General features: G+C 38.5%; 2 protein-coding genes and 1 pseudogene across 2 annotated transcripts in view; 1 reads left to right on the top strand and 2 right to left on the bottom strand.

The window, feature by feature from the left end:
* Positions 1–1,692: 1,692 nt before the first annotated feature.
* Positions 1,693–16,781, top strand: LOC117409118 (structural maintenance of chromosomes protein 2-like; annotated as a pseudogene).
* A 1,597-nt stretch (positions 16,782–18,378) lies between these two features.
* The window catches only part of LOC117409438 (proteasome adapter and scaffold protein ECM29-like), a 44,815-nt gene continuing 36,842 nt past the window's right edge, over positions 18,379–26,351 (bottom strand). The window contains exons 44-49 of the mRNA XM_034015483.3: positions 26,048–26,240; positions 21,286–21,433; positions 20,864–20,969; positions 20,335–20,423; positions 19,732–19,803; positions 18,379–19,364 (exon numbers count right to left, since the gene is read on the bottom strand). Coding sequence (XP_033871374.3) covers positions 19,225–19,364; positions 19,732–19,803; positions 20,335–20,423; positions 20,864–20,969; positions 21,286–21,433; positions 26,048–26,240 — 748 coding nt within the window. The 3' untranslated portion in view covers positions 18,379–19,224. The remainder of the gene's footprint in view (positions 19,365–19,731; positions 19,804–20,334; positions 20,424–20,863; positions 20,970–21,285; positions 21,434–26,047; positions 26,241–26,351) is intronic.
* On the bottom strand, positions 23,565–26,023 carry LOC131701728 (uncharacterized). The gene is made up of 2 exons (XM_059001427.1): positions 24,425–26,023; positions 23,565–24,271 (listed from the first exon to the last, which is right to left on the bottom strand). Exons 1-2 carry the CDS (start codon positions 24,630–24,632, stop codon positions 23,565–23,567), a joined length of 915 nt encoding a protein of 304 aa, XP_058857410.1. The 5' UTR covers positions 24,633–26,023.

Raw genomic sequence — 26,351 nt, 5'->3', positions numbered from 1 at the left:
GGTGCAGTTTGAGTCCAACACTGTTCAACATCTACATCAATGAATTGGCCACAGTGTTGGAGCAATCTGCAGCCCCTGGCCTCACTCTGCTTGATACTGAAATTAAATTCCTGCTCTACGCAGATGACCTGGTCCTGCTGTCGCCCACAGAGCAGGGGCTGCAGCAGAGCCTGTCAGTGCTAGAGCAGTACTGTCAGACCTGGGCCCTGGCAGTAAACATGAACAAAACTAAAATCATGATATTTCAGAAAAAACCCAGATATCAGGAAAGTAGATACATCTTCACACTACACCACACCACAATAGAACACTGCATGCACTACACCTACCTGGGCCTAAACATCAGCGCATCAGGTAGCTTTAACCCGGCAGTGAATGCACTGAGAGAGAAGGCCCGCAGGGCTTTCTATTCCATAAAGAAAAAGCTTTATATAAAACTCCCCATTAGAATTTGGCTCAAAATTTTTGAAAGTGTTATCAAACCCATTGCCCTCTATGGCAGTGAAGTGTGGGGTCCGCTCACAGAGCAGGATTACACTAAATGGGATAAACACCCAATAGAAGCCCTGCACACAGAGTTCTGCAAAAACATCCTGCAAATACAGAGAAAAACACCAAACAACGCGTGCAGGGCAGAACTAGGTCAATATCCATTATTGATCTCAATACAAAAAAGAGCAATTAAATTTTGGCTTCATCTAAAAGAAAGCAACCCAAACTCCTACCACAGTAAAGCCCTGCAGTACCAAGAACTGAGCCAAAAGAAGAGTCCCCTCAGCCAGCTGGTCCTGAAGCTCACTGCACTAACACACACTAACACCAACCAGCCTCAGGACAGCACTGCTCCAACACAGACAATTCGAGTAAACCAAATTATAACACAACACAAACAAAACTACCTCACCTATTGGGACACACACACAAAAACACAAAGCAAATTAGAGTGCTATCGGGCCCTAAAAAGACACTACACCCTGGCTGAATACCTGAGCAGGGTGAAAGACAACAAGCAGAGGCAGATCCTAACCAAATACAGGCTCAGTGAGCACAGCCTGGCCATAGAAACAGGCCGACACAGGCAGACCTGGCTGCCCAAAGAGGACCGGCTGTGTCATCACTGTCAACTCCAGCAAGTAGAGACAGAGATGCACTTTCTACTGCAGTGTACAAAATACACAGAAATAAGGGAAACTTTCTTCCCACAAATAAAACATCTCTGCAAAACATTCCCAGACCTGCCAGACTCTCAAAAACTCCCAATCCTCTTTGGAGAGGAGTCCAGCTGTGTCCAACTGGCAGCCCAGTACACAGCCGCCTGTCACAGCCTGAGGGACAAACAGTGAGCACTCTACATTAGTTCAAGTCTTGTTATATTTCATTGTTGTTATTGTTAACTTATTAATAACGTGGTTATTATTTATATTTGTTTACCATTATTATTATCATTATTATTCTCATCAGTGTTATTGTCTATTTAATGTTCAGATGATGTACTGTGTATGCATTGCTTTGGCAATACTGTGAATAATGGTCATGCCAATAAAGCACCTTTGAATTAGAGAGAGAGAGAGAGAGAGAGAGAGAGAGCGAGAGAGAGAGAGAGCGAGAGAGAGAGAGAGAGAGAGAGAGAGAGAGAGAGAGAGAGAGAGAGAGAGAGAGAGAGAGATTCCAGAATTTCCAGAATATTTAGGTATGGCCATTGAGCTTAACAACCCCAAACCCATGTACTCTCGCTTCACAAAAGTATGAGTGCCTGAGAAGCTCGCCCTCAAAAAAATACATTAATAATTATGGAGTGAATTTTTTATATATATATATATATATATATATACCAAATTAGTAAAATGTTGTCAGAATCTGCAATTTTATTTATCCCCCACCGAATAGCGTTGATCGCATAGTCTTTCAGGTTATCCGTTGAAAGAAAGAAAAAAAAACACACAAAAAAGGAAGTTTGATGTGTTGCCAAAATGTAAACATAAAGCACACATAGACACAAATATTTAATTTTGCAATGCCTTCATATTTTTTTCCCCACTCAACAACCCTTTCTCCACTTTTCACACAGCACCCTGGTCTTAAAAAAAATCAAACATTCGTGACGTATTTTGAAAACATGCCCACAATGGACCCTTTTAAGCTGACAACCATAGCGCCTGAATTGTATAAACAACTTTCACATATTTTATCTAAAAGTAAAGGTATCGTTAAAAGTTAAAAAAATATATATATTATATTAAAGTCAAAGTATGGGGTAATTTGGAAACAGAGGCATGTAAAAAAATATTATAAAAACGCAATCAATAATTTCATGCGCCCAAGTAAGAAACAGACGGCCGCCGTTAGGCGCCAAAATTCAAGTCAGAAAAACAAAACAAATCTCGTGCCTCTAATCTCCAGGATTTGGTGTACAAAAATGGTCAAGCAGGGATTACAAAAGCTACTGTTTCCATTACCTTTGACAATTCTTTTGACAAGTTAACATGTTTTATTTTCTGACTGCTGGGGTTCGTTGCAGTATAACAGTATGCCCTTTCCATATATTCTTTAGATCTTGGAAGAAGAGATCACACCAACCCTGCAGAAACTGAAGGAGGTATGCATTTCATAATTTTACACAGGTCAATATTAGTTTAAAAAGCACAGTGGAAACACATACGTCATCGTCAATGGGTCATTTTGTCTTTGCAGTTTTTTTTAATGTGCATTATATGTCAGTGGTTTTGCAAATGGACTGGATTTCTATCAGTCGGTTTGAATCATTCACAAACACCTATTTGTTTCTTTTTGTTTCAACCTGTTCTTTGTAAAATGTAACTATGTAACATTTAACATAGAATACATTTTTACATTTGTTTTGTTGTTAACCCCCAGAACATTACTTAAAATAATTAGTGCTGAGACAAATATCCAAATATTGGAATGAATATTTTTTGACATGTATTCGGATACAAAAATCAGATGTTCGTGTTCGCTAGAAATAGCAAGAATACCTTGGACTTATTTACCGCCTCACCAGAAGTTGCGTGAAAGTTTAAAAAATGGCAAATCAAAAAAGAGCTCTGTGTGATAAGTGAGATTAGTATATTAAAAAAAAAAACACACAAAAAATTGGATCAACACAGCAGCTCTTGAGCAGCTATTCAGTTTTCGTTTGCTTGTTCAGATACAAAAACGCACAATTAAACTCATGTCATTAGATTTTGAAAACGATCGAATAATTAAATTAAAAGCTAATATCCAAACATGAAAATCCTGTGTTCATCCCAGCACTAAAAATAAAACCATTTCCCTGTTATAGACATGAATTGTAACAAAATAACAAAATGTACCGGTGGCATTATGCAAGCATCTTTTTGCAGTTCCTATCGTAATATATTTCTTTCTTGGATGTTATTTTTTTATTGTTTTAATACATTAGGAACGATCCTCATATTTGGAGTATCAGAAGGTAATGAGGGAGATAGAGCACCTTAGCCGTCTGTATGTAGCCTACCTGTTTGTGTGTGCTGAGGAAACCAAGGTTAAATCAGCTGAAGACCTAAAGGAGATGCAGGACTGTATTGGCAAACTGCAGCAGAACATGGCAGAGAATGAGAGGAAAGTGAAGGAGCTCTCCCAGGAAATTGCAGAGCTGGAGAAACAGAGGGATAAGGTAAGCATCTGAGGCTACAGGGTTAAGTTAGGCATTCTGATTGAATTGCTAGACCATTATACTTGGCGCTGTGTCAAAATAGGATGCACTTTTTTACATAGAGAATTGTGAGGATCTGGAACCAACTCCCCAGTAATGTTGTTGAAGCTGACACCCTGGGATCCTTCAAGAAGCTGCTTGATGAGATTCTGGGATCAATAAACTACTAAACCAAATGAGCAAGATGGGCCGAATGGCCTCCTCTCGTTTGTAAACTTTCTTATCAATAACAAAAGTAAAAGTGGATTAAACAGATTATTGTATACAGTTAATTGTCAAAAATAAATAATAATCTTGCCCCAACAATATTGTGTTTAGCAATTGCTCTATAAAATATGAATGCAAAATTAATTGTGTTGTGATTGAATTGCTATAGGATGTGGGTGGTGTCCTGCGGTCCCTGGAGGACACCCTTTCAGAGGTCCAGCGAAATGACACCAAAGCACAGAGCGCCCTTGACCTGAAGAAGCAGAACCTGAAAGGGGAAGAAAAGAAGCGGAAAGAGTTGGTCAAGAGCATGGAAGAGGTATGGGCATCATTTTTAAGTGAGATCACCAGCACACCCAGGAGCTGTACAATCCTAGTTGTTCAGAAATTGTTCAGATTCATAAAACAATGCCATGGGAAAACTGTATGGTAAGTGGTAGACTATGTACAAAAGAATGATCAACATTTTAAACAAACTCATTCCATTGTCAGGAGAGGTCTTTAATAAAACAACTTAATTTGGTTAGTTTAGTTTATTCACTTTGTGCCCGCAGGGCCAGTTATTATTATTATTTATTTCTTAGCAGGCGTCCTTATCCAGGGCGACTTACAGTTGTTACATATCACATTATTTTTAAATACAATTACCCATTTATCCAGTTGGGTTTTTACTGGAGCAATCTAGGTAAAGTACCTTGCTCAAGGGTACAGCAGCAGTGTCCCCCACCTGGGATTGAACCCACGACCCTCCGGTCAAGAGTCCAGAGCCCTAACTGCTACTCCACACTGCTGCCAGTACAAGTACATCATCTTGTTGCTGCCATGACATCCTTGTTTTAAAATACATAAAATCCTGACTGTTGGATTGAAGTTATTTGATCATTATCCATCAATGCATTTATAAAATATCACTCCAAAGCTCACTGTCTTCCATGTGTTCACATACAGTATACTGAAAGCCCAGGTAAAGCACAGAGCATATCTTAGTAATCACTTATTTGAAACACAGTAGCTGATTCAATTGTAGAGAGTTTCTGTCATAATGACTGGTCCATGCAGTAACGGGCCACTTGTTCTGACTGCTCTGTTCAAATGTATTCATTTTATTTTTTCCTGAAGGATCAAAAAGCCCTAGCTGCGAAGGAAAAGGAAGTGAAGAAGATTACGGATGGATTGAGTGCAATGCAAGAGGCGAGTCAGCAAGATGCTGAGGCCCTGACTGCAGCCCAGCAGCACTTCAATGCTGTCTCAGCAGGGCTGTCCAGCAACGAGGACGGGGAAGAGGCCACTCTGGCAGGGCAGATGATGACCTGTAAAAACGACATAAGCAAAGCTGAGACTGAAGCCAAACAGGTGTGCTTAACATTCTTTCAATACCAAGTCCTCCAATAGGGGTTTGGTTGTGTGAAAGGCACTGGGTATAAAGATCTTCAAAGGTTTCTTTACTAATAGACATTTGAAGGAATTTGATGTGTGTGTTTGTCTGTGAGGTTTTAATTTTATTAATACTCCTGTTCTCTGACTTCCAGGCCCAGATGAAACTGAAGCACGCCCAGCAAGAGCTGAAGACCAAGCAGGCTGAAGTTAAAAAGATGGATGGCGGATACAAAAAGGACCAAGATGGTTTTGAAGCTGTGAAGAAGTGCAAAGAGAAACTGGAAGATGAAATGAAAAAGCTAATCTATTAAGGTTGGAATTTCACTGGTTCACTTTTTAGTCATCACTATCAACTGTTTATAGTTTTAAGTGGCTTATATGTGGTTGAACTGTGTTGTGTTTTTTTAGATGGAATGGAGGAGAATCTGATAGAGAAACAAAGGCAGCTTTCACGTGGCGTCAACCAATTGAGAGAGGAGTATGAGTCTCTTATGGCCAGATTCCCAAATTTAAGATTTGAATACATGTAAGATTCTCATTTTTTCTCCTTATTTCAACTTTTTTGCTTCTTATTACATCAATCAAGTGCTGATTTTTCAAGATTTGTTTTGAACACACTTCATGCAAGCCTGGATTGTAATAAGTGGATCTGAGACCATCTGACTATAGAGTAAAACCTGTCATGTGATTCATTTTTTACAGAGAGTTGTTTTACATAGCTTTATATACCTTTGGCATAAGAAAAATAAACAAATGCATGTCAGCGTGATTATCATTTCTGTTATAAATAATGACTTTTATTGCTTTTGTGTACTTCGTGAGTGTGACATCTGAGCTAGCATGCAATGTACAGGCTACACAAGTATGAACCCACCAGCAGCAGTCCAGCATAGTAGCCAGTTATTAAAAAGTCACTCAAATATCAGAAGACAGCAGCAGGAAAGTAACAACCAGTACAAGACAAGTTTCAAGGGGAGCATTCCAAAGAGCAGCATCTGTTTGGTATTCTGGTTATCACTGTACCTTTTGTTGTAGTTGGCCCTATTCACAAACCATTTAAGGACTGTTTTTTTGAACAGTGTTCATATAAATTATATTTGGTTAAGCAGTTCTGAAATGAGAATAGACTAACAGACCCTCTCTAAAACAGTTTTGTGGACTGTAAGCTTGTTTGAAATGATCAATATGGGCTTCTAAAAAAAGGGGCTTATCAAACATTCCTTATAACAGTCCTTTATAAGTTTTGTGAATAGGACTTAAGTTACATTTTCATGGAATTGATCTCATAGCTTTTCCTGGAGTAAATACTGAAAGCATTCTTTGAACATACCCATTCTAATATACAACAAATGACATACCTCTCAATGTTATGCTATTTTCCCAGAAATCCTGAGAAGAACTGGGATGAAAGGCATGTAAAAGGACTGGTTGTAAATCTAATTGCAGTAAAAGACATCTCCACCTCCACTGCCCTAGAAGTAGTGGCAGGAGGGCGTCTGTATAATGTGGTTGTGGACACTGAGGTGAGTAATGTTGTCTGGCAATCTTTTAAATTGATTACTTTCATTGATTTCACCCCCTTATAAAAAAAAGAATGGTACAAGGTGTATATTTTGCAGCTTTTTAAATTGTTTCTGATTGAGGGCAGAAGCCTCAAATACTCTTACTTCTGTTATCAATAATTTTAAGAAATAAAAGCACTTCTCTAAGCTGATTGGTAAATGACTGAGATGGGAATTTGGCTGTATCCTTATTAAACCTCTTAAACTGTCCATTACAGGTGACTGGTAAGAAGCTATTGGAGAAAGGTGAACTAAAATGACGATACACTATTATCCCTCTGAACAAAATTTCAGCCTTCTGTATTAATGATAACACTCTAAAGACAGCCAAGAGCCTGGTACGTATCTGAGGTCAAGCAAAATACAGGAAAGACTGTTTTACATGCATGCATACCACTTCTTTGTGTCTTGGAATGTATTAAGCACTTTATATTAGTAAACTTACAGCTATAAATAATAGGAGGGGGTCTTGCTTGAAGATGTGGTCTTTTATAAGAAATGCCATACCAACAGTTACTGTATAAACATATTAATAGTTATACAACAAATATTCTTTTTCATTAGTATTTAATAACTGTTTATATTATTTTAGGTTGGCGCTGATAATGTACACACTGCCTTGTCCTTGGTTGGATATGAATCAGAACTTCAAAAAGCCATGCAATATGTTTTTGGATCCACTCTGGTGTGTGATTGCCTTGATAATGCCAAAAAAGTGACCTTCGACAAGAGGGTCTTGACAAAAACTGTAACACTTGGGGGAGACACCTTTGACCCCCAGGGAACACTGAGTGGAGGTAATGTCCTGTGCTTTGGCCAGGTTTTGAAAACATGATAAAACCAAAAAAATTGTTGTGGTGGCCAAATTATATTCAAAGTATAAATCTATATACTGTAGTTCAACAATCCTTTTTATATTGAAGATTCTACACTGTTGATTTGGTTTTTCAACAGCAATTTAGTTCAGCTAATTGTGTTTCTACTTTTAGTTTGGATGTGCAGCCATTGTTTTTATTTATAAACATTGACTGCTTGTTTGAGCCAAGCAATGGCATACTTTTCACAACACCACTTTTGACAAACTTTAAAAGCTTCAACAAAATTTAAAATGTATTTTGAGGCATATCAGCCTAAATTTGTTTACATTATATCCCTGCTTGCTTCACCACTGTAGTTTAGTGGTGTTTGTGCTGAACCTAGCTGTGCAGCAATCAAGTTTTATGAGCACTATCTTCTGTTTGTATTCCCAGGTGCTCGCACCCAGACTGCTTCAGTTCTGTCTAAACTACAGGAGCTGAAGGATGTCCAGGATAACTTGAAGGCTAAAGAAGCTGAGCTGCAGGCAGTGGATAAGCAACTGAGCAACCTGAAGGGAATTGCAGAGAAGTAGGCTCCTTCTCAACAGGAATTTACTATTTGACAATTAAAGCACCAGTCATCATTAAATATGTTTGCTCATATCTCTCTATCTCTCTCTCTATCTCTCTCTCTCTCTCTCCGTTTTAGTTCTGGAGAATAGTTGCCGCAGTTATTATTATTGAGGTGTACTTGGCGCTCGCTGTGTTACTGTTCTATAAAACGTTGATATCCTGTCAGTTAAGAAAAGGCTTAATGCAAAAGCTTGTTTTAACGTTGTCTTTATTACGCCGACCAGTGGAGATGAAAACAAGGCTTTATTTGTAAATGTATAATATGTTTTAGTGTAGGTATTAGCATATTGCAGTATTGTACCAGTTATACATTTTTCAAAATGGATTTTTAACTCTGCAGGTACAGACAGCTTAAACAACAGTTGGACATGAAAACTGAAGAGGCAGACATTTTGCAGACCAAACTTCAGCAGAGCTCATACCACAAACAGCAAGAGGAACTAGACACACTCAAGAAGACTATCGGTAAATTTGGGTGTAGAAAAGAATTACGGGCAATGTGTTTTTGATGATCTGTATTGTAGAAATCCTTAAGTGGATTTATTCATTTAAGTTGTACAACCTGTGGCAAAATGTATGTTTATACAGTAAATGTTCAGTGGCTACCTCAGTCAAGTTAAGAGTGTATTTCTCATGCTGTCTTGTGTCAGGCCTGTAAGAGAAAGTACACTCAACTTTATTAGAGGTAGCCACCGAACACTTAGAAACCTATTATAAGTAGGGCTGTATTTTGTTTTCACTGTAAAACATTACTTATTTCACAGTGTAAAAATCGGTATTTCATGATTAAACATAATAGGCCATATAAGCGTTTCCTCCATTCCTTAAGTCCTGAAAGGAGAAAAATCATGTTAATGTTACAAAATGAAAAACAAAACATTGAGAGTGCTTAAGAGGACCTGAAATATATAACTTGTTTGTATGGTTCTAGTTTTGTAACATTAACAGGTGTTTTACCTCTTTACAAAATAGGAGTTAATTAAAGACAGGAGTAAACCCTTTAAAAATATGACCCATTATTTATTAAAGCACAAACAATAGCATTGTCACTTTTATTAAAGCACAAACAATAGCATACTGTACAACAAATGTTCCTAAATATTTAAATGCTTACCTGAAAAACAGTAAATGCTCAATGGTAGAATATTTCGTTTTTTTGTCTACCTTTTTATTTTCGCCATCAGTTATTTATCAAACAAAATAAAAACAAATAAATGTAAAAAAAAAAAAAAAAAAAAGACATGTGAAATGTCCCCTTCATTTACTGGAAAGAGTGATCTTTAGCAGAAATATTTCCGATCTTTGATGCAGCTGGTGTCTTTTTCGTTTACAAATTTTAAAGAAGTTCACAGGGGGCGGCACACAATTGGCTGAGCGCCGCCCTGGGTGGGGAGGGCTTAGGTCGGCCAAGGTGTCCTCGGCTCACCGCGCACCAGCGACCCCTGTAGACTGGCCAGGCGCCTGTGGGCCTGTCTGCAAGTGGCCCAGAGCTGCGAGGTCCTCCGATGCTGTAGCTCTGAGGTAGCTGCATGGATGGCCTGCAGAGTGAAAAGAAGCGGACGGCTGATGACCCACGTTTTGGAGAACGCGTGTGTTTGTCTTTGTCTCTCCCAAGTCAGCGTGGGGGTTGCAGTGGTGAGCCAGGCTTAAAATTGGGCATTTCAAATTGGGGTGAAAATGGGGTAAAAATTACAATTGGCGATTTCCAAGTTTTTCAAGTATAACATTTTTTTTTAAAGAATTGTTGCAGTTCTGCAGTGTGTTCAATCATGTACTGGAAGCAAACTGAACCAGCTGCCAGGTTCCACACTGCAGTGAAACAGGTAGTGTGTCAGTATAGCAAGTGTGTGCTGTATTTATTTAAGTGATAAAAAAATGTGTATGTACACTGTTCTTTCAGAAATGGGCATTTTCACTGGGAAGCTATATATTACAATGCAGAGGGTACATTTCATAGAAATTGTGAAATTCATAACTGCAAAATTACAAGTCATTAAATTACAGGTGATATTAACACATTCAATCAGTTTATGCCAATCCAGTTGTGGTTTAAAGGTATAGCATTTTTTGTCATTGACTTTCTGAGTGCGAGATCTACACCCTCAGAGGAATGGGGACGAGACTTCTAATAAACATTTATTTGTCTTACAATTAAGATACGTCATAGTTAAAGAATGAAATAAAAACAGTTTAATAATTTTTTAATTGCATCAGATTAACCCCCCCGCCCCCCCAGACCTGCTGCTATCCATCCTCACAGTTGTCTGATTGTTACAGAGGAAAGTGAAGAGGTCCTTAAGAAAACCAAGGAGGTGCAGAAGAAAGCTGAGGAGAAATACAAAGTGCTGGAAAACAAAATGAAAAATGCTGAGGCAGAGCGTGAGAAGGAACTCAAGGAGGCTCAGCAGAAACTGAACGCAGCTAAAAAGAAGGCAGACGTCTCTAATAAAAAGATGAAGGAAAAGCAGCAGGTAAATCATGCATGCAGGGTGGATTTGTTGAAAGAGCTTGAAAATTGGCCATATTTGCAAGAAAGAAGGTAACCCCCTCCACGTTTACTGTCGCAAACAGTACCTATGATGGGTGTTTCTGATGATTGCATTGCTGGAAAAACCTGCTGTAATTTAGATCCATGTCTAGTTTGATGTTTTCTGTGTTTGCATATCACCTTGCTCTCATACACTCATACCATATAAAATATGCTGTGCAGAATATTTTCTGATTAAGAACGCTTATGAGGGGATGATAAACACCTTTACTTCACAGGATGCTGATGCCTTGGTTCTGGAACTGGAGGAACTGAAGAGGGAGCAGGCTGCCTACGTGCAGCAGATCAAAGCTGTGGATGAAGCTATGAAATCCATTCAGGAACAGATTAACAGTATGGCTTCTGAAGTCTCCAAAAATAAGGTTGCTATATATGTAGCAATACTGTGGCAATAATATACGTGAGTGTACATCTCAAATTCTATTAAAAAAATGAACTCTGTATTGTTTTCAGGAAGCAGTCAAGAAGGCCCAAGAGGATCTTGCCAAACAGAAAGAAATAATCATGACACAAGACAAGGAAATCAAAGGCAAATCGTCTGAGGCATCCAAGCTCAGAGAACAGAACAATGATGCTCAACTTAAAATAAAAGAGCTGGAGCATAACATCAACAAGCATAAAAAGGACAGTGCTGATGCAGCGGCTAGGGTAGGTCAGGCTTTCCTGTGTTTTTTTGTTGCAGCATTCAGGCTTGGTTTCATTTTCACAACAGGTACTCAAAGCTGAAGCTCACTGATGCATTCCTGGTAAATGAACCATTTGTGTGACAATTAGTCAACAGAACTTGAAAGATACTTTGTCCCTTTCAGTTTAAAAAAGGACAAAGTTACCTTAACTTTGTATAAAATATTGTGTAGAAGAAAATTGGGATTTCCTTCCTATTTTATGCAATGCTAAGCTTAAACATTTTGGTTTATTAGAGCTTTCATATATTGCCACCTACTGTAGGAAGTGGTAGCAGGGAAATGCCTATTTATCTCAGTGATGGGGCCAAGTGATATCAATTTAAGAGAAAAGCTTGTGTGTTTACATTTAAAACAACCTTTGTAGGATCTAAAGACATGAGCAGTCAACCCACTTTCTGATAAAGTTGAGTAAAATATGAAAGCATGTACTGAAGAGAAACCTATACTTCAATATGAAAGTAAACATGATTGTTGAACCTCAGGTTTAAGTCTGCTATATAAAAAACATCATATTTTTTTTATAAAAAATTATGCTTCTGTAGATTTAATTTCTACTTTTATGTAAGTGTGTTGCATCTCTTTATTGGACAGCGGCATATATGATTCAAGCATTCAAAATTCTAAAAGGTATTGACAGTGTCGACCCAGGGGACTTTTTCGACCTGAAAAAAGAAACAAGGACCAGGGGTCACAAATGGAGATTAGATAAAGGGGCATTCAGAACAGGAAATAGGAGGCACTTTTTTTACACATAGAATTGTGAGGGTCTGGAACCAACTCCCCAGTAATGTTGTTGAAGCTGACACCCTGGGATCCGCCTCTTGTTTGTAAACTTTCTTATGTTCTTATATGATTTAGAAAGGTAGATTAATATTCGTGGCATGGGAAGCCATTACTGTAGACATTTTTTTCTCACTAAGAGCTTTATTGTAGTATGCATGCCTCAATTGCACATTGATGATACTGTAATGTACTTTAATGTTTGACTTTCACAGGTGGCAAAGATGCTTAACGAGTATGAGTGGATTGCTACAGAAAAGCATCTCTTTGGACAGCCCAACACGGCCTATGACTTTAAAAACAATAACCCCAAGGAAGCTGGCCAGCGACTTAAAAAACTACAAGGGACTAAGGAGAAGCTGGGAAGAAACGTCAATATGAGGGCAATGAACATGCTCAGTCAGGCTGAAGAGAGGGTAATTAATGCACTTTTGATTTGCAAATGCAAGTATATAGTTTCTGCTGGGTTGTCATAGTGAATGACTATGGGGTAGTGGTCCAGGTTTTGCCTTCATACAAGACACAAACACTGGCTCCACAGAACCTTTTGGTGAAAATCCCATGTAACATGTACAGGGTCTTGATGGGCAACATCCTTACAATTGAAGGGAATGTGTCAAATCTGGACCAGGGTGTGATGGATCCTCATTTCTAGAAAACCATAGAAAAGGGTCCCCATGTGTTCAGCCTATTCTGGCAAGAATCTGTACATAAGTCTTTAGTTCCGTATTCTATGTAGGTCTGAATAAGACATTTTGGTCCGTTTTCTAAAATTAAAAGTGAAAACACTACTGTAGAATGTAGACCTGTAGCCATTGCATCACTGAATAATAATAACAAACAGTCCTTGAAATGTGTTCAGAACAGTAAGAGTTAAAGGAATTGTTTTTGTTCTTCTGTGATAGTACAATGACCTGATGAAGAAGAAAAGAATTGTTGAGAATGATAAATCCAAAATCCTTACAACTATTGAAGAGCTAGACCAAAAGAAAAATGAGGCTCTTAACATTGCATGGCAAAAGGTGAGGAATCCTGTTTTTCTGTTTTTGTTTTTTGTTTTTTTTGATAAGAACTTCAGTATTGGCAAGACTGTGTCAATTATGATATACGTCTTTGAGTACTAGGACAACAGTACCAGTAGAATATCAGATACTGATACGGTTTGAGTACTAATGTGAAATAAGGAGATTCAGCCAAGGGGGTACAACATTCCCACAATAAAGTGTATAAAATGGGGTGGGTATGTATAGGTAGTCATAGGAATATTTGAAATGTATTTTTAGGTGAACAAAGACTTTGGCTCCATCTTCTCTACCTTGCTGCCAGGAGCAGATGCAAGGCTGGCTCCACCTGAAGGTAAAAGTGTCCTTGATGGCTTGGAGTTCAAAGTTGCTCTTGGAAACACCTGGAAAGAAAATCTAACTGAACTTAGTGGGGGTCAAAGGTTAGTTGTGTTTTTTTTTTTTTGGGGGTTGTAAGTACATGCATAGCATACTAATGCATTATTCTAGCAATGTCATGACAAGACCATAGAACATAGCTTTTCACTATCTGACATGGTTTTTCTATTATGTTCGCATTTACTAAAAGTAAATGTGTAGTCCCTGTGAGGTGTTATCCACTTCCTTAATTTGCAAATTAGAAGTGCACAGATATTTATTTGTTTAAAATATTTCCGCAGGTCTCTGGTAGCCTTGTCTCTGATCTTGGCCATGCTCCTCTTCAAGCCGGCCCCAATCTACATTCTAGACGAGGTGGATGCTGCCCTGGACCTCTCCCACACACAGAACATTGGCCAGATGCTGCGGACGCACTTCCGACACTCGCAGGTATTCCACACGTGTAGTGCCTGCATGTTGATTTTGAATGGTTCGCTTAGAACAGAAGAGGAGTGACTGGCAGCATTTATTGGGTAGAGGATATATGTAATTTATAGATGAGTGCACTAGTTGGATTAAGTGTGCTTAATGCATCCTGGGTCAGAGTTTGACATGAGTTAAATAGGAAACATTTCTTATTTTGAATTAAATGCTGCTAATTTGATACTAAGCCAATAAGCAAACCTTACTGGAGGGGTTATAATGAGCCCTTATAAAATGGTTTGAAAACTTCCTGCATTCTGATTGGTTGCTGAAATTCTAAAACCAGACAGTTAAAACAGTACAATCAATTGTTCATGCATAAGATGAAAGCGGGTTTGGGTCAACAGTATTTTAAAGTGAAACACCACCATTACAGGCTACAGGCCACACAGATTAATCTTTGTTCATAATTATTAGTTAATCTAACATGCAAGAAAGTAAATGGAATCATACAAACTTAAAATGTCAGTCAATCTCCACAGATTACTTTTCTTTAAAATCACAAAATCACGATCCAGTAGGCCGCAGTGAACGTAAAGCCTTGGGCTGTAGTACAGAATGCAGCCGATCAATAGATTCTAAAACCAAGTGTTATTTCTTACATATAAATACTCTGATCTTGCCTTAAATAAGACTAATGATTACACTGTGTAACAATTTTTTTTTTTTTTTTTTTTTTGTTCCTGGGTAGTAAGTGTTATTTCCTAATTGCTTATGCCTCAAAAGTATAGAAAATGGCTATTATTCCCCACAAACTTTGCTTTTGTGACCAGGACAGTGATATTTTGAAATTTACCTATTTTTCAGAACATTCCAGATAGATTCAGTGCTGAGTAAACTTGGAGTAACTTCTAGAACTTTCTAGAACTTTCCAGTAATATAAATAGTAGTATAAATACAGGGGCCTTGAGCCCACCAGTTCAGTTTAGTTCCAGCTGCCTAAGTGGATACATATCTGCATTTTTCTGAGATGGCATCAAGGTCATAGGAGACTTCAAAATGGTGGCATTCCTGATGGGTCTCCAAGGTGGTTTTACCAAGTTTCCCTGCTATCTTTGCCTTTGGGACAGCAGGGACACCAAGGCGCACTACCACAGGCGGGACTGGCGACAGCAGACCGAGTTCTCTGTGGGGAGGAACAACGTCACGTGGGAGCCACTGGTGGACCCCCGGAAGGTGCTGATGCCACCACTGCACATCAAATTGGGCCTCATGAAACAATTTGTCAGAGCTCTAGATAAGGAGTCGGCAGCCTTCAAGTACCTTCAAGACTTCTTCCCTAAGCTGTCTGAGGCAAAGGTCAAAGCCGGTGTCTTCGTCGGACCACAGATAAAGAAGATCCTGGAGTGCAATGAATTCCCCAAGAAGCTCACTAGTAAGGAGAAAGCGGCTTGGAACAGCTTTGTTGCAGTGGTTCGGGGCTTCCTGGGCAATCACAAGGCCGAAAACTATGTGGAGCTGGTTGAGACTCTGGTGAAGAACTACGGCACAATGGGCTGTAGGATGTCCCTCAAAGTCCATGTCCTTGATGCTCATCTTGATAAATTCAAGGAGAACATGAGAGCGTACTCGGAGGAGCAAGGCGAGCGCTTCCACCAGGATATACTGGACTTTGAACGTCGCTACCAAGGACAGTATAACAAGAACATGATGGGAGACTACATTTGGGGGCTGATTCGTGAAAGTGATTTACAGTATAATCGTAAATCTCGAAAAACTACTCACTTCTAAATCTTTTGTAGTCATTTTTGTATTACTTTAGTATAAATACATGTTAATTTGGATTCATATGTTGTTTTTTTCTGACTTTATGTGAACGAAAAGACACAAATTCGCCTGTTTTTTCATTGGGAAATAGGTAAATTTCAAAATATCACTGTCCTGGTCACAAAAGCAAAGTTTGTGGGGAATAATAGCCATTTTCTATACTTTTGAGGCATAAGCAATTAGGAAATAACACTTACTACCCAGGAACAAAAATTGTGTTACATAGTGTTATGTCATTAAAACTATGGTCTTTTTCATTACTTAAATTTCTCCTTTTGTTGTTCCAGTTCATAGTGGTGTCTCTCAAGGATGGCATGTTCAACAATGCCAATGTTCTGTTCAAGACCAAGTTTGTGGATGGAGTGTCTACGGTGGCAAGGTTCGCTCAGAGCCAGAACGGGGTCAGCAAGGCTGGGCAGAACAGACCAGACAAAACTAAATCAAAGACAGCACACTGATAACTAAACTGGTTTTATTTACCTGCATACTCTTGCCATGCATCCTGAAAAATATCTTTATCTTTTGTAGATGAACTGTCTTTTGTTATTCACCAAAAACCTTTGCATTAGGGGTGTGCAGATTGACACACTGACTTGAATCTTATGACATTTAAACCATATCTTTTAAGTAAAAAAAAAAAAAAAATACACATACTTGTCTGATATAAAAACATCACAAGACTATTGGTCCGAAGTATAAAGGGATTAATGCAAACACCCCTAGCAGTGTACCTGATGTTTAATTGTTTTCACATAGTCTCCTATGCATTTTAACTCTGTAATCCATGCACTTATCCTTTTCTTTATATGATACTGTCCATTTTGTGTTTTTTTCAGTAAGACATTGCTAATAAAATATGATTTATTTATATACCCTACAGTGTGATGATTGATCTATTTATCTGTCAGATACACAAACTCAGCGCTACATCTTAAATGTATTTATCTTGGGTCCTTTTAAAATAATCACTTCATAAGATACTTACTTGAAAGCAACTATCTGTTAATATGTAAGCAATAGCCCACAACAGTAGTTAAGAAAATGCAGTAGTTAGGAAATTACTGCACAGCCTGGATGTATTGTGAGGCACCATGCAGAGCCCAGTGCTTTCAGCCACCCAGGAAGGACGGTCATTTCATAACTACTGCACATCCTGGAGTGTTGTTGCATTTTTAAAATGGGCAATTCAATTACAGCATTCAGTGTTCACTACGATTTAGAAAATTAGATCTGGACTGCAGGACTGCAAACATTCCTGCAGTCATCATCATTTTTGATCATGACATTTTATAAATCCTGTTTAATAATGTTATTAGGCTAGCTAATTTATATTTGCAGTGAAGTCAAAGTCTGTCTTCCTGTATTTATTTTTTATTTTTTTAAACCTGCTCTTCAAAGTTATTCTTGGTAACACCTGTTAAGAAAATCAACCAATCCCATGTCTTTCTCTGTTCTACAAAATATTCTGCTGTATCTTTCCTTTTAGGGCTTATACTACATAAATACATCTTCAACCAGCTTTAATGATATTGGAACAACCATGGGACCAAGAACTAGTCAAACCCAAGGGGGGGATGATTATTATTTGAATAAAAACATATTCAGTTATTGAATTGAATATAATCTGCACGTCTGAAATGTTATTCATTGGAATCTGTTAATGACCAAAAGGTACCTGAATAAAATATACCAAATAACCATGATGTTGCTGGAATACTTACCTGTGTTTTGTGAACAAATAACTTGGATAAGCCCTGAGAGAATAATATGGGCTTGACAGCCAACAACTTGCACCTGTTCAATTCTGATACCACAAAGTAGCAATTGGTGTACAATGCTTGGCTGGTCTATAAATGCATCTCAGTCATATGGTTTTATATGGTGTGAGTGTATGAAGGCTAGTTAAAAATGCATTATCCATATATAATATAGGGAGTTGTATGATGCAAGCTGTTATCAAGGCCACAAGATACAAGTGAAAATCAGCTTGCATCTCACAGTACCCTAACTTGATAGTTAAAGAATCAGTATACTGTAGATAATTTTAATGCAACATCATCCGATACAAAGGTTTTAGATGGCTGTAACGTGTTGATTTCAAAACAAGAAAATATGCCCTTACCTAACCTTTACAATTTGTACAAATCAATCAATGGCAATTAACTTCTGCATTAAGTGTTTTAAAAGCAGATTGGAAGCTAATTTTCCTCTCATCTGGGGCACTGCCATTGTTCTTTGCCATACCCAGGCTGTAATTCAGTGTCAGCCGATTGTAAACATGAAGGAAGGACAGCTTTTCTTGTGTTGAAATCAATGTATTTATTTAATATCTGCCTATAAATACTTCTTAAAAGGCAATACGGAGTATGAGCTACTTAAGAACCACATCCACTAAACATACTATAAAAAAAGAACTGGTAATACAGTTAGTACTGTAGATCATACTGTAAAAGAAACACCAAAACTCCCAATAAAGCAACTTTATTAATACATCTTGTCATCTGGGAGTCACAAATGGGAATATCCAAAAGATAGTGCATGCCTCTTATCTTTACCAACTTTGGTATTTTGACATTGTTTTTAATCCACAGAACTTCAAAACATGCAAGCAGAATAGTATAATTTATAAAGAGACATTGCACTAAATCTTTCCTGAACAAATCAGTTTACTAAAAGGGCTGGCTTTCCCAATGCCCCACTACAAGAAAGCAAATCTGTTTCAGTGGCAAACTGCAGCAGCGAAATATGCCCATTTTGGGCACAGTGTTTTAAAGTTAACATAGTGCAATCATTTTATTTTACATGGTAGCACAGCCACAATTATAAGATGCAATTGTGTCCCCTCCCCTGATTTAAGATGTTAACGAAAATATACACCTTATCAAGTTATGGTTGGTTGATGGATGGAAGGCCCAAGAGAAAAAACACTGCTGTAGACTTTTCCTGCATCACACTGATTTTTATCAGTGCTACATAATGAGTATGGCTCTGGTATTTAATATAGCCAAGGTTCACCTTATACAGATATTACAATAAAAAAGGGGTTCATAATATCCATGACAGTATGGTATGAATTTACATAAAATACCAAATAACTTCACAATCTAAACCGTTTTGTTAGTTGTATATTCAAATCCATTGGGCATGGTCTGTACATACATTAAATATTAACATTAATACTTTTTAAGTCTGAAGTTAAGCTAAAACATCCTGACGCATTATCTGATAAATAGCAATAGAGGTTGGTGAGCCACAGGTCTTGACAAATGAAAGAACAAGGCGGCTTAACAAGAGGGTGTTTCGAGTGCAGTTCATGAGAGATTTTGTAACCGTTTCCTCAACTCAGTGGCTTTCTCTCCCAATTCTGGCCTGCTGTCCGACTCCATGGTGGTTAAGGAATTGATCAGCTGGTTTCTGCTATCTGGTGTCAAACCTCCCCACTGATGACATTCTGAAATAGTTAACAAAATTTAGATCAAAACGATAGATAAATACTAAAAAAGACCCCCCCCCCTTTACAGACACAAAAATGTGTTAATTGTTAATTTGGACACACTTATTTTTTCTCTTTCTATATTCAATACAAATAGGATTCCTGTATTTACATAGCAGTGCTAATCTGTTGTTGAAATCATATTGTTTAGGTTACAATAAAATGGTAGGTTTTACAAAATATTCAAAATAGTCACAACAGGATAGAAAAGTGTTAACTATATCCAGTAAATAGTTCACAGGTTGAGTATGTATCTTTGGCAAAACCACTGAATTTTGTGATGTAAACAGCTTCAACACAAATTTACTAACAAAAAAATACCCACCGTCAATTTTCTTTATTAGCAATTCCACTATGTTTAAAGCTTCTGTTCTTACAGAGGAGTAGCTCTTGTTTTCTAAATAAATTAAAGAAAATTAACATGTTTAAATACAGGTTATGTTAATAATGTTTTGCTTTTACTAAAAGCGGTTGTCATGCTAATGCACTTGACAGGCCGCACTGTGGTTGATCCCTGGAGCCAGCATCGCAGCCATTGTGTGTGCTGATGCGCTGGGGAGGCAAAATAAGCTGATCCCTGGAGCCAGCATTACACTTCAGCCATCAACACCAGGAAGAAGGATATCTACATCATCAGATGGAAGGAAACGCAAATGGATGGAGACGCAGATGGATCACATTAGTTTACTATAAAGCTACGTCTTAGTTGGCGCTTATCTTGGCGAGAGCCGAGTTCAAATCAGCATGAAGTTTTAACATCTACTCTCATGTAATGGAAATCACTTGCATATTGTTTGTAACATTGTATTTCTGAAAAGCCTACCTTCCATAGGGTGTGAACAATTTCTGAAAGCAAAGAAAAAAGCAAAGCATGCTCACAGTTCAGGTTATTCACTTGTTTAAACAAGGAAATAAAGATGCATCTTACCTAATGGAAATGTGACTGCATCGCAAGTTTTAGTTAAGATTTCTGATAATGCAACAGAATCTGTATGGTCCTTGTCTAAAAGTAATAATCTGGAAGAAGAAAGAGAATAAACCAGTTAATTGTTTTATACAGTACTACAAACTAGCTCTTTACACTGTTAGGATCTAAAACACAGATTTAAATGTCCAGGAAAACATGGGTTAACATAGTGCTTGTTTTTATTGTATTTTAAACAAAATGCATCAATGCAGCTTCCTCGGTGATTCAGCCTCCTTTGGCATGAAAAACAAACTGTGCTTTGTTTAAAAATTAAAATGTTACAGTAAAATTGTCCTTTCCGGATACATTTGTCGGTACAGTAATTCTGCCTTCTCCATGACCAGCATGCCACTTATAGGCGCGTCTATCTGGTTGCATTGCACACAGAATTGAGTGATTGCATATGTCCAGTTGAAAGTGGGGTGTTCGGAAGACCAGTCGTAAGTTTGGGGATTCTACTGTAATATAATTTTAAATAACTTTCATTTACCCTTGAAAATAGGCCTTCATGGACTGCAGAACTCCAACCTGAACTCTCCATGTGCTGAGCTTCAGTCTCTCGCACATTAATTGACAAAACTGTAACTGGTATTGACCTGAGGATGGAGCAAGTAATATTACATATTCACATTCAAAAACAGGGAAATACAGAAAATGAATTAAAGCAGATGTATCCATCTCCCTAAATATAAAGTATGTTTTAATGTTTAAATTTGTTAGGATAATATATAGAACAGTTCCCAATGGGATCCTGCTTGCTATTAATTTTTCAGAGGGGTCAACTAAGCAAACGTGGCAGTGTGATTACTCTACTAAAGAATAGCACCTTCCACTTCCCCGTGTTTGCTTGTACCCACATTGAAAAAAAGCAAAGTGAATCTTATGGTACTCATTTGTATTCCATGTCCTTACCCTGGGTCGCTGGGCTTTTGGGCCAGGCCTTGCCGAGGGATTCAAAGGCACAAAGCAGAGACTCCATCTGCAGCTCCTTCTCTTTCTCATCCAGATCATCATCGTCATCCTCTTTGTTCTTCTGGGTATGTGCACTGGTAGGGGAATTCTGAAAGTGAATTTCAGAAACTTGAGACAGATACCAACTATCCAAGGCTTTTAAAAAGTGTTATGGACTGTATTTTCTGTTTCTCTTTTGTATTTATGCTGTCGTAGCATATCTCTCCCACCACAGCTGTAAATACAAAATTAGAGCTATCGGTATCATGAAAAAGTAGATGTCCACAACCTATCTGTATTGTCCATAGTCCGTTGGAGGATGTGTATACATACTTGGATGGACAAGATTCCTCCATATATAACAACGTTGTGCCGTTTCATTAGAAACTCTAGATATACCATGTGTAAAAAGTGTGAAATATGGGCATTTCCGCTATATCCCCAGCAGTAACTCAGGGGGATAAATAGTGAGGGCCAAAAAAAAAAAAACACAAGAGTTGTTGTGCTTAACATTTCCATTTCAAATTATATCTCAGAGCCAGTTAAACAAAACAAAAAATAATAATAAATCAGTCCTGGCTCTTCAAAAGCACAGGAAAAACTGGGCCTCAGGCCTTGCTGAGGCTTAAGGAAAAGCAGTGAAATCAAATAGTACATGGTGTTCTCTAGTACCCCATGCATTTTGTAGCTCTAGACATGTTTAGGTTACAAATGTATGTAAAGAGTCAATTTGCATTATGTTTGCTTGCTAGGTGTAGTGTAAAAAGATTGGCTTAAGTTACAATAGAAAGCATTCTTTGCAGGAAGTATATTTGGGTTAAAATCACCTCATGTATTATTAAAATGTATGGCTTGCACAACTGACTTGCATCAAGTATTTTTTTTTCTTTAACAGTTTGGAAGCAAATACAAAATTACTGTGATCGTTTTTGACCCCACACACACACACATCTGCAATGATACAACGTTGATGAATTATAGTGGAGTATAATCAAATATAGAAATATGCTTTTCTAAACAATTGCTAGGGTGGTTCAGTTTAACATGTATAAGTATTACATCCACTGTACGCACACGCAACAATACAAGTGTTACATATATTTATATATATATATATATATAACAGGCAGACAGACAGACAGGTTCATCCTTATATCCCCAGATTCTGACATACAAACTTGTGGTAAAGAATGTCCTAACTAATTCACTATGTAACACAATTTTTGTTCCTGGGTAGTAAGTGTTATTTTCTAATTGCTTATGCCTCAAAAGTATAGAAAATGGCTATTATTCCCCACAAACTTTGCTTTTGTGACCAGGACAGTGATATCTTGAAATGTACCTATTTCCAGTGAGAAAACAGGCAAATTGTTGTCTTTTCATTCACATAAAGTCAGAAAAAAACAACATATGAATCCAAATTAACATGTATTTATACTAAAGTAATACAAAAATGACTACAAAAGATTTAGAAGTGAGTAGTTTTTTGAGATTTACGATTATACTGTAGATCACTTTCACGAATCAACCCCCAAATGTAGTCTCCCATCATGTTCTTGTTAAACTGTCCTTGGTAGCGGCGTTCAAAGTCCAGTATATCCTGGTGGAAGCGCTCGCCTTGCTCTTCCGAGTACGCTCCCATGTTCTCCTTGAATTTATCAAGATGAGCATCAAGGATATGGACTTTGAGGGACATCCTACAGCCCATTGTGCCGTAGTTCTTCACCAGAGTCTCAACCAGCTCCACATAGTTTTCGGCCTTGTGATTGCCCAGGAAGCCCCGAACCACTGCGACAAAGCTGTTCCAAGCCGCTTTCTCCTTACTAGTGAGCTTCTTGGGGAATTCATTGCACTCCAGGATCTTCTTTATCTGTGGTCCGACGAAGACACCGGCTTTGACCTTTGCCTCAGACAGCTTAGGGAAGAAGTCTTGAAGGTACTTGAAGGCTGCCGACTCCTTATCTAGAGCTCTGACAAATTGTTTCATAAGGCCCAATTTGATGTGCAGTGGTGGCATCAGCACCTTCCGGGGTCCACCAGTGGCTCCCACTTGACGTTGTTCCTCCCCACAGAGAACTCGGTCCGCTGTGGCCAGTCCCGCCTGTGGTAGTGCGCCTTGGTGTCCCTGCTGTCCCAAAGGCAAAGATAGCAGGGAAACTTGGTAAAACTGCCTTGGAGACCCATCAGGAATGCCACCATTTTGAAGTCTCCTATGACCTCCCAGCCGTATTCATCATACTTCAAGGCGTCCAGCAAGGTCTTGATGCTGTTGTAATCCTCTTTGAGGTGCACCAAGTGAGCCAGGGGAAGAGACGGGTACTTGTTACCATTATGGAGCAGCACGGCTTTGAGGCTCCTGGATGAGCTGTCAATGAAGAGGCGCCACTCATTCTGGTTAAGGCGATTCCGATTGCCTCGAACAGACTGGTCACATTGTGGCAGAAGCAGAGCCCATCTTGACGGGTGAAGAAGCTGGAAAAAGGTTGGTGACGCTTCCTCTGATCTGCGACTTGCACACCTTCATCCAACAAGTTCCACTGCTTGAGCCTAGACGTCAAAAGCTCGGCATTGGACTTGGTGAGACCAAGATCTCTAATCAAGTCGTTGAGGTCTTTTTGGTTGGGGTAGTGTGGGTTTCTCTTCTCAGCTCCACCTCTGAAATTGTCATCTGGATCTACAACGTCTTCCTCGCTCTCTGACTTGCTGTTCTCTTCTAAATACGGCTGCTCTCTCTCCGGAGGAGTGGGTACGGGGAGCTCATGGTAGTGTGGCACCGGGGCGATGGATGAAGGAAGGTCCGGATACGTGATAGCAGGTGCATTCTTGCCAGTCCGACGTTTGGAAGGGTCCACCATGCAGAAGTAGCAGTTGCTTGAGTGGTCAGTGGGTTCCCGCCAAATTCTTGGGATAGTGAACTTCATGGCTCTCTTTTCCCCTCTGTACCATCCTACAAAAATACATTTATTTCATTTTTCATATATGATATATTTTTTCAATAACATTGAAAATTGTAAAACATTTTAAAATTAAAAACTTTTACAATTTTAAAAATTAACACATTTTATAACATAAAATTCAGAGCAACAATTGTCCATCTTACCTTCCAGAGTTTTTTTGCAGTGCTCGCAGGTGAAATGAGGTGCCCAGGGTTTGTCTTGATCTCCGACAGGCATGCCGAAATATGCCTTGTAGGCCTCACACATCTTAGCAGATGCTTCCACGGAGTACTTTTTCGCTCTTGTCTTGATAAATTGGCCGCAGACATAGCAAAATGCGTCTGCCGGATGCTTGCAGCCTCTTGATGCCATCTCAGAAAAATGCAGATATGTATCCACTTAGGCAGCTGGAACTAAACTGAACTGGTGGGCTTAAGGCCCCTGTATTTATACTACTATTTATATTACTGGAAAGTTCTAAAAGTTACTCCAAGTTTACTCAGCACTGAATCTATCTGGAATGTTTTGGAAAATAGGTAAATTTCAAAATATCACTGTCCTGGTCACAAAAGCAAAGTTTGTGGGGAATAATAGCCATTTTCTATACTTTTGAGGCATAAGCAATTAGGAAATAACACTTACTACCCAGGAACAAAAAAAAAAAATTGTTACACTGTGTTATTATTTGGAGAACAATTTTTCTAGATACCGTATTCCTTCGAATTTAAGATTTTTAAACCAAATTTCTCTTCTCAAAAATGGCCTGCTTCTTAATTTTGAGTATAATGATGCATGTATTTAAAAAAAAAAAATTAAAATAAACTAAAAAAAGACATGACTGCCCTGGTACACAAACAGGAACGTGACTTGCTGCTGAGAGGAGACGAACAAAAACGTCACTGCCCAAGTACACAAACAGGAACGGGATTTACTGCTGAGAGAAGACGAACAAAAACGTCACTGCCCGAGTACACAAACAGGAATGTGATTTACTGCTGAGAGAAGACGAACAAAAACGTCACTGCCCAAGTACACAAACAGGAACGTGATTTACTGCTGAGAAAAGACAAACAAAAAACGCCACTGCCCGATCCTTGAATCATCCATGACATACAGGCAGCCATTTTCAAAGACGTGTCATTAACGTTCTGAGGAATTAGAAAAGCAGCTTTTACAATTTCAGTGTTTCGCTGTTAGGCTCAGTTGTAACAAACAGTACCAGTTTGGACAGATCGGAAATGCTGATCAGACCCCCATATGTTTTGATATGCCAAGCAATACCACAGTTCACAAAAATGGAAATAAAAAAAAAAAGGTGCGAAAAGCAGCACATAACTAATGTTCTGTGTGACAGCAGACGGACGCAAACTGTCTCCATATGTGTAACTGAGACTGCATCTTTGTAAATGCATCTTTATTTTAGGTTTTAATTTTTACTCAAATTGAGTGTGGGAAATTTGGGCTGCATCTTAAATTCGAAGGAATACGGTATATAAAAAACTCTGAAGTGTGACATGTGTACACATGTATACATGGATACACAGGGATATAATGAATGAAACGCCTATGAGAACAATAATGCTACATTTGCAATTGGCTGAACAGGGAGTGCTATTGGATAAAAATCAACATCTCTGGAATACTCTGGTCATTTTGTGGTTAGTCTTTTGGCCATGATGAAATAGTCAGCAGGGTGATAACATTTTGAAGTCGATCAACACAGCTCATAGGATTCACACTCTGTTTGCCAGGGTGATCCTCCATTCAAACTATTTATTTATTATTACCTTTTTTATCAACAGAATCAGAATGCCTGCCAGTTCCTGGAAACGGTCCTCTTGCGTGGCTTGGAGGACGTCTGCGGCACATTTCAAAGCAGCTATCTTGTACCTGAGGTTCTCTTTGTGGCACTCTTTTAAGACTAACTCAATGATCTCAATGATGTTGGGCTGGCCAGGTACAGACTTCTTAAGTTCTCCACTAAAATGAGGAAGACAACATTTTATTAGGTTTTTCCTAATTAACATAGTATTATATAGGTAAGGACAGTCATGCAATCAAGAATCACAGAAGACACAGCTATTGAATTGT

This window comes from Acipenser ruthenus, chromosome 2 (assembly GCF_902713425.1).
Source record: "Acipenser ruthenus chromosome 2, fAciRut3.2 maternal haplotype, whole genome shotgun sequence".
In the NCBI taxonomy this organism is placed as follows: domain Eukaryota; kingdom Metazoa; phylum Chordata; class Actinopteri; order Acipenseriformes; family Acipenseridae; genus Acipenser; species Acipenser ruthenus.
This window is presented reverse-complemented; position numbering and strand designations above follow the sequence as displayed.

Excerpts from the sequence above, each read along its gene's own strand:
- LOC131701728 (XM_059001427.1), bottom strand. The coding sequence starts at position 24,632 with ATGGCATCAAGAGGCTGCAAGCATCCGGCAGACGCATTTTGCTATGTC. Across the intron at positions 24,272-24,424 it reads CTGCAAAAAAACTCTGGAAG|GATGGTACAGAGGGGAAAAG; the intron begins GTAAGATGGACA and ends GTATTTTTGTAG.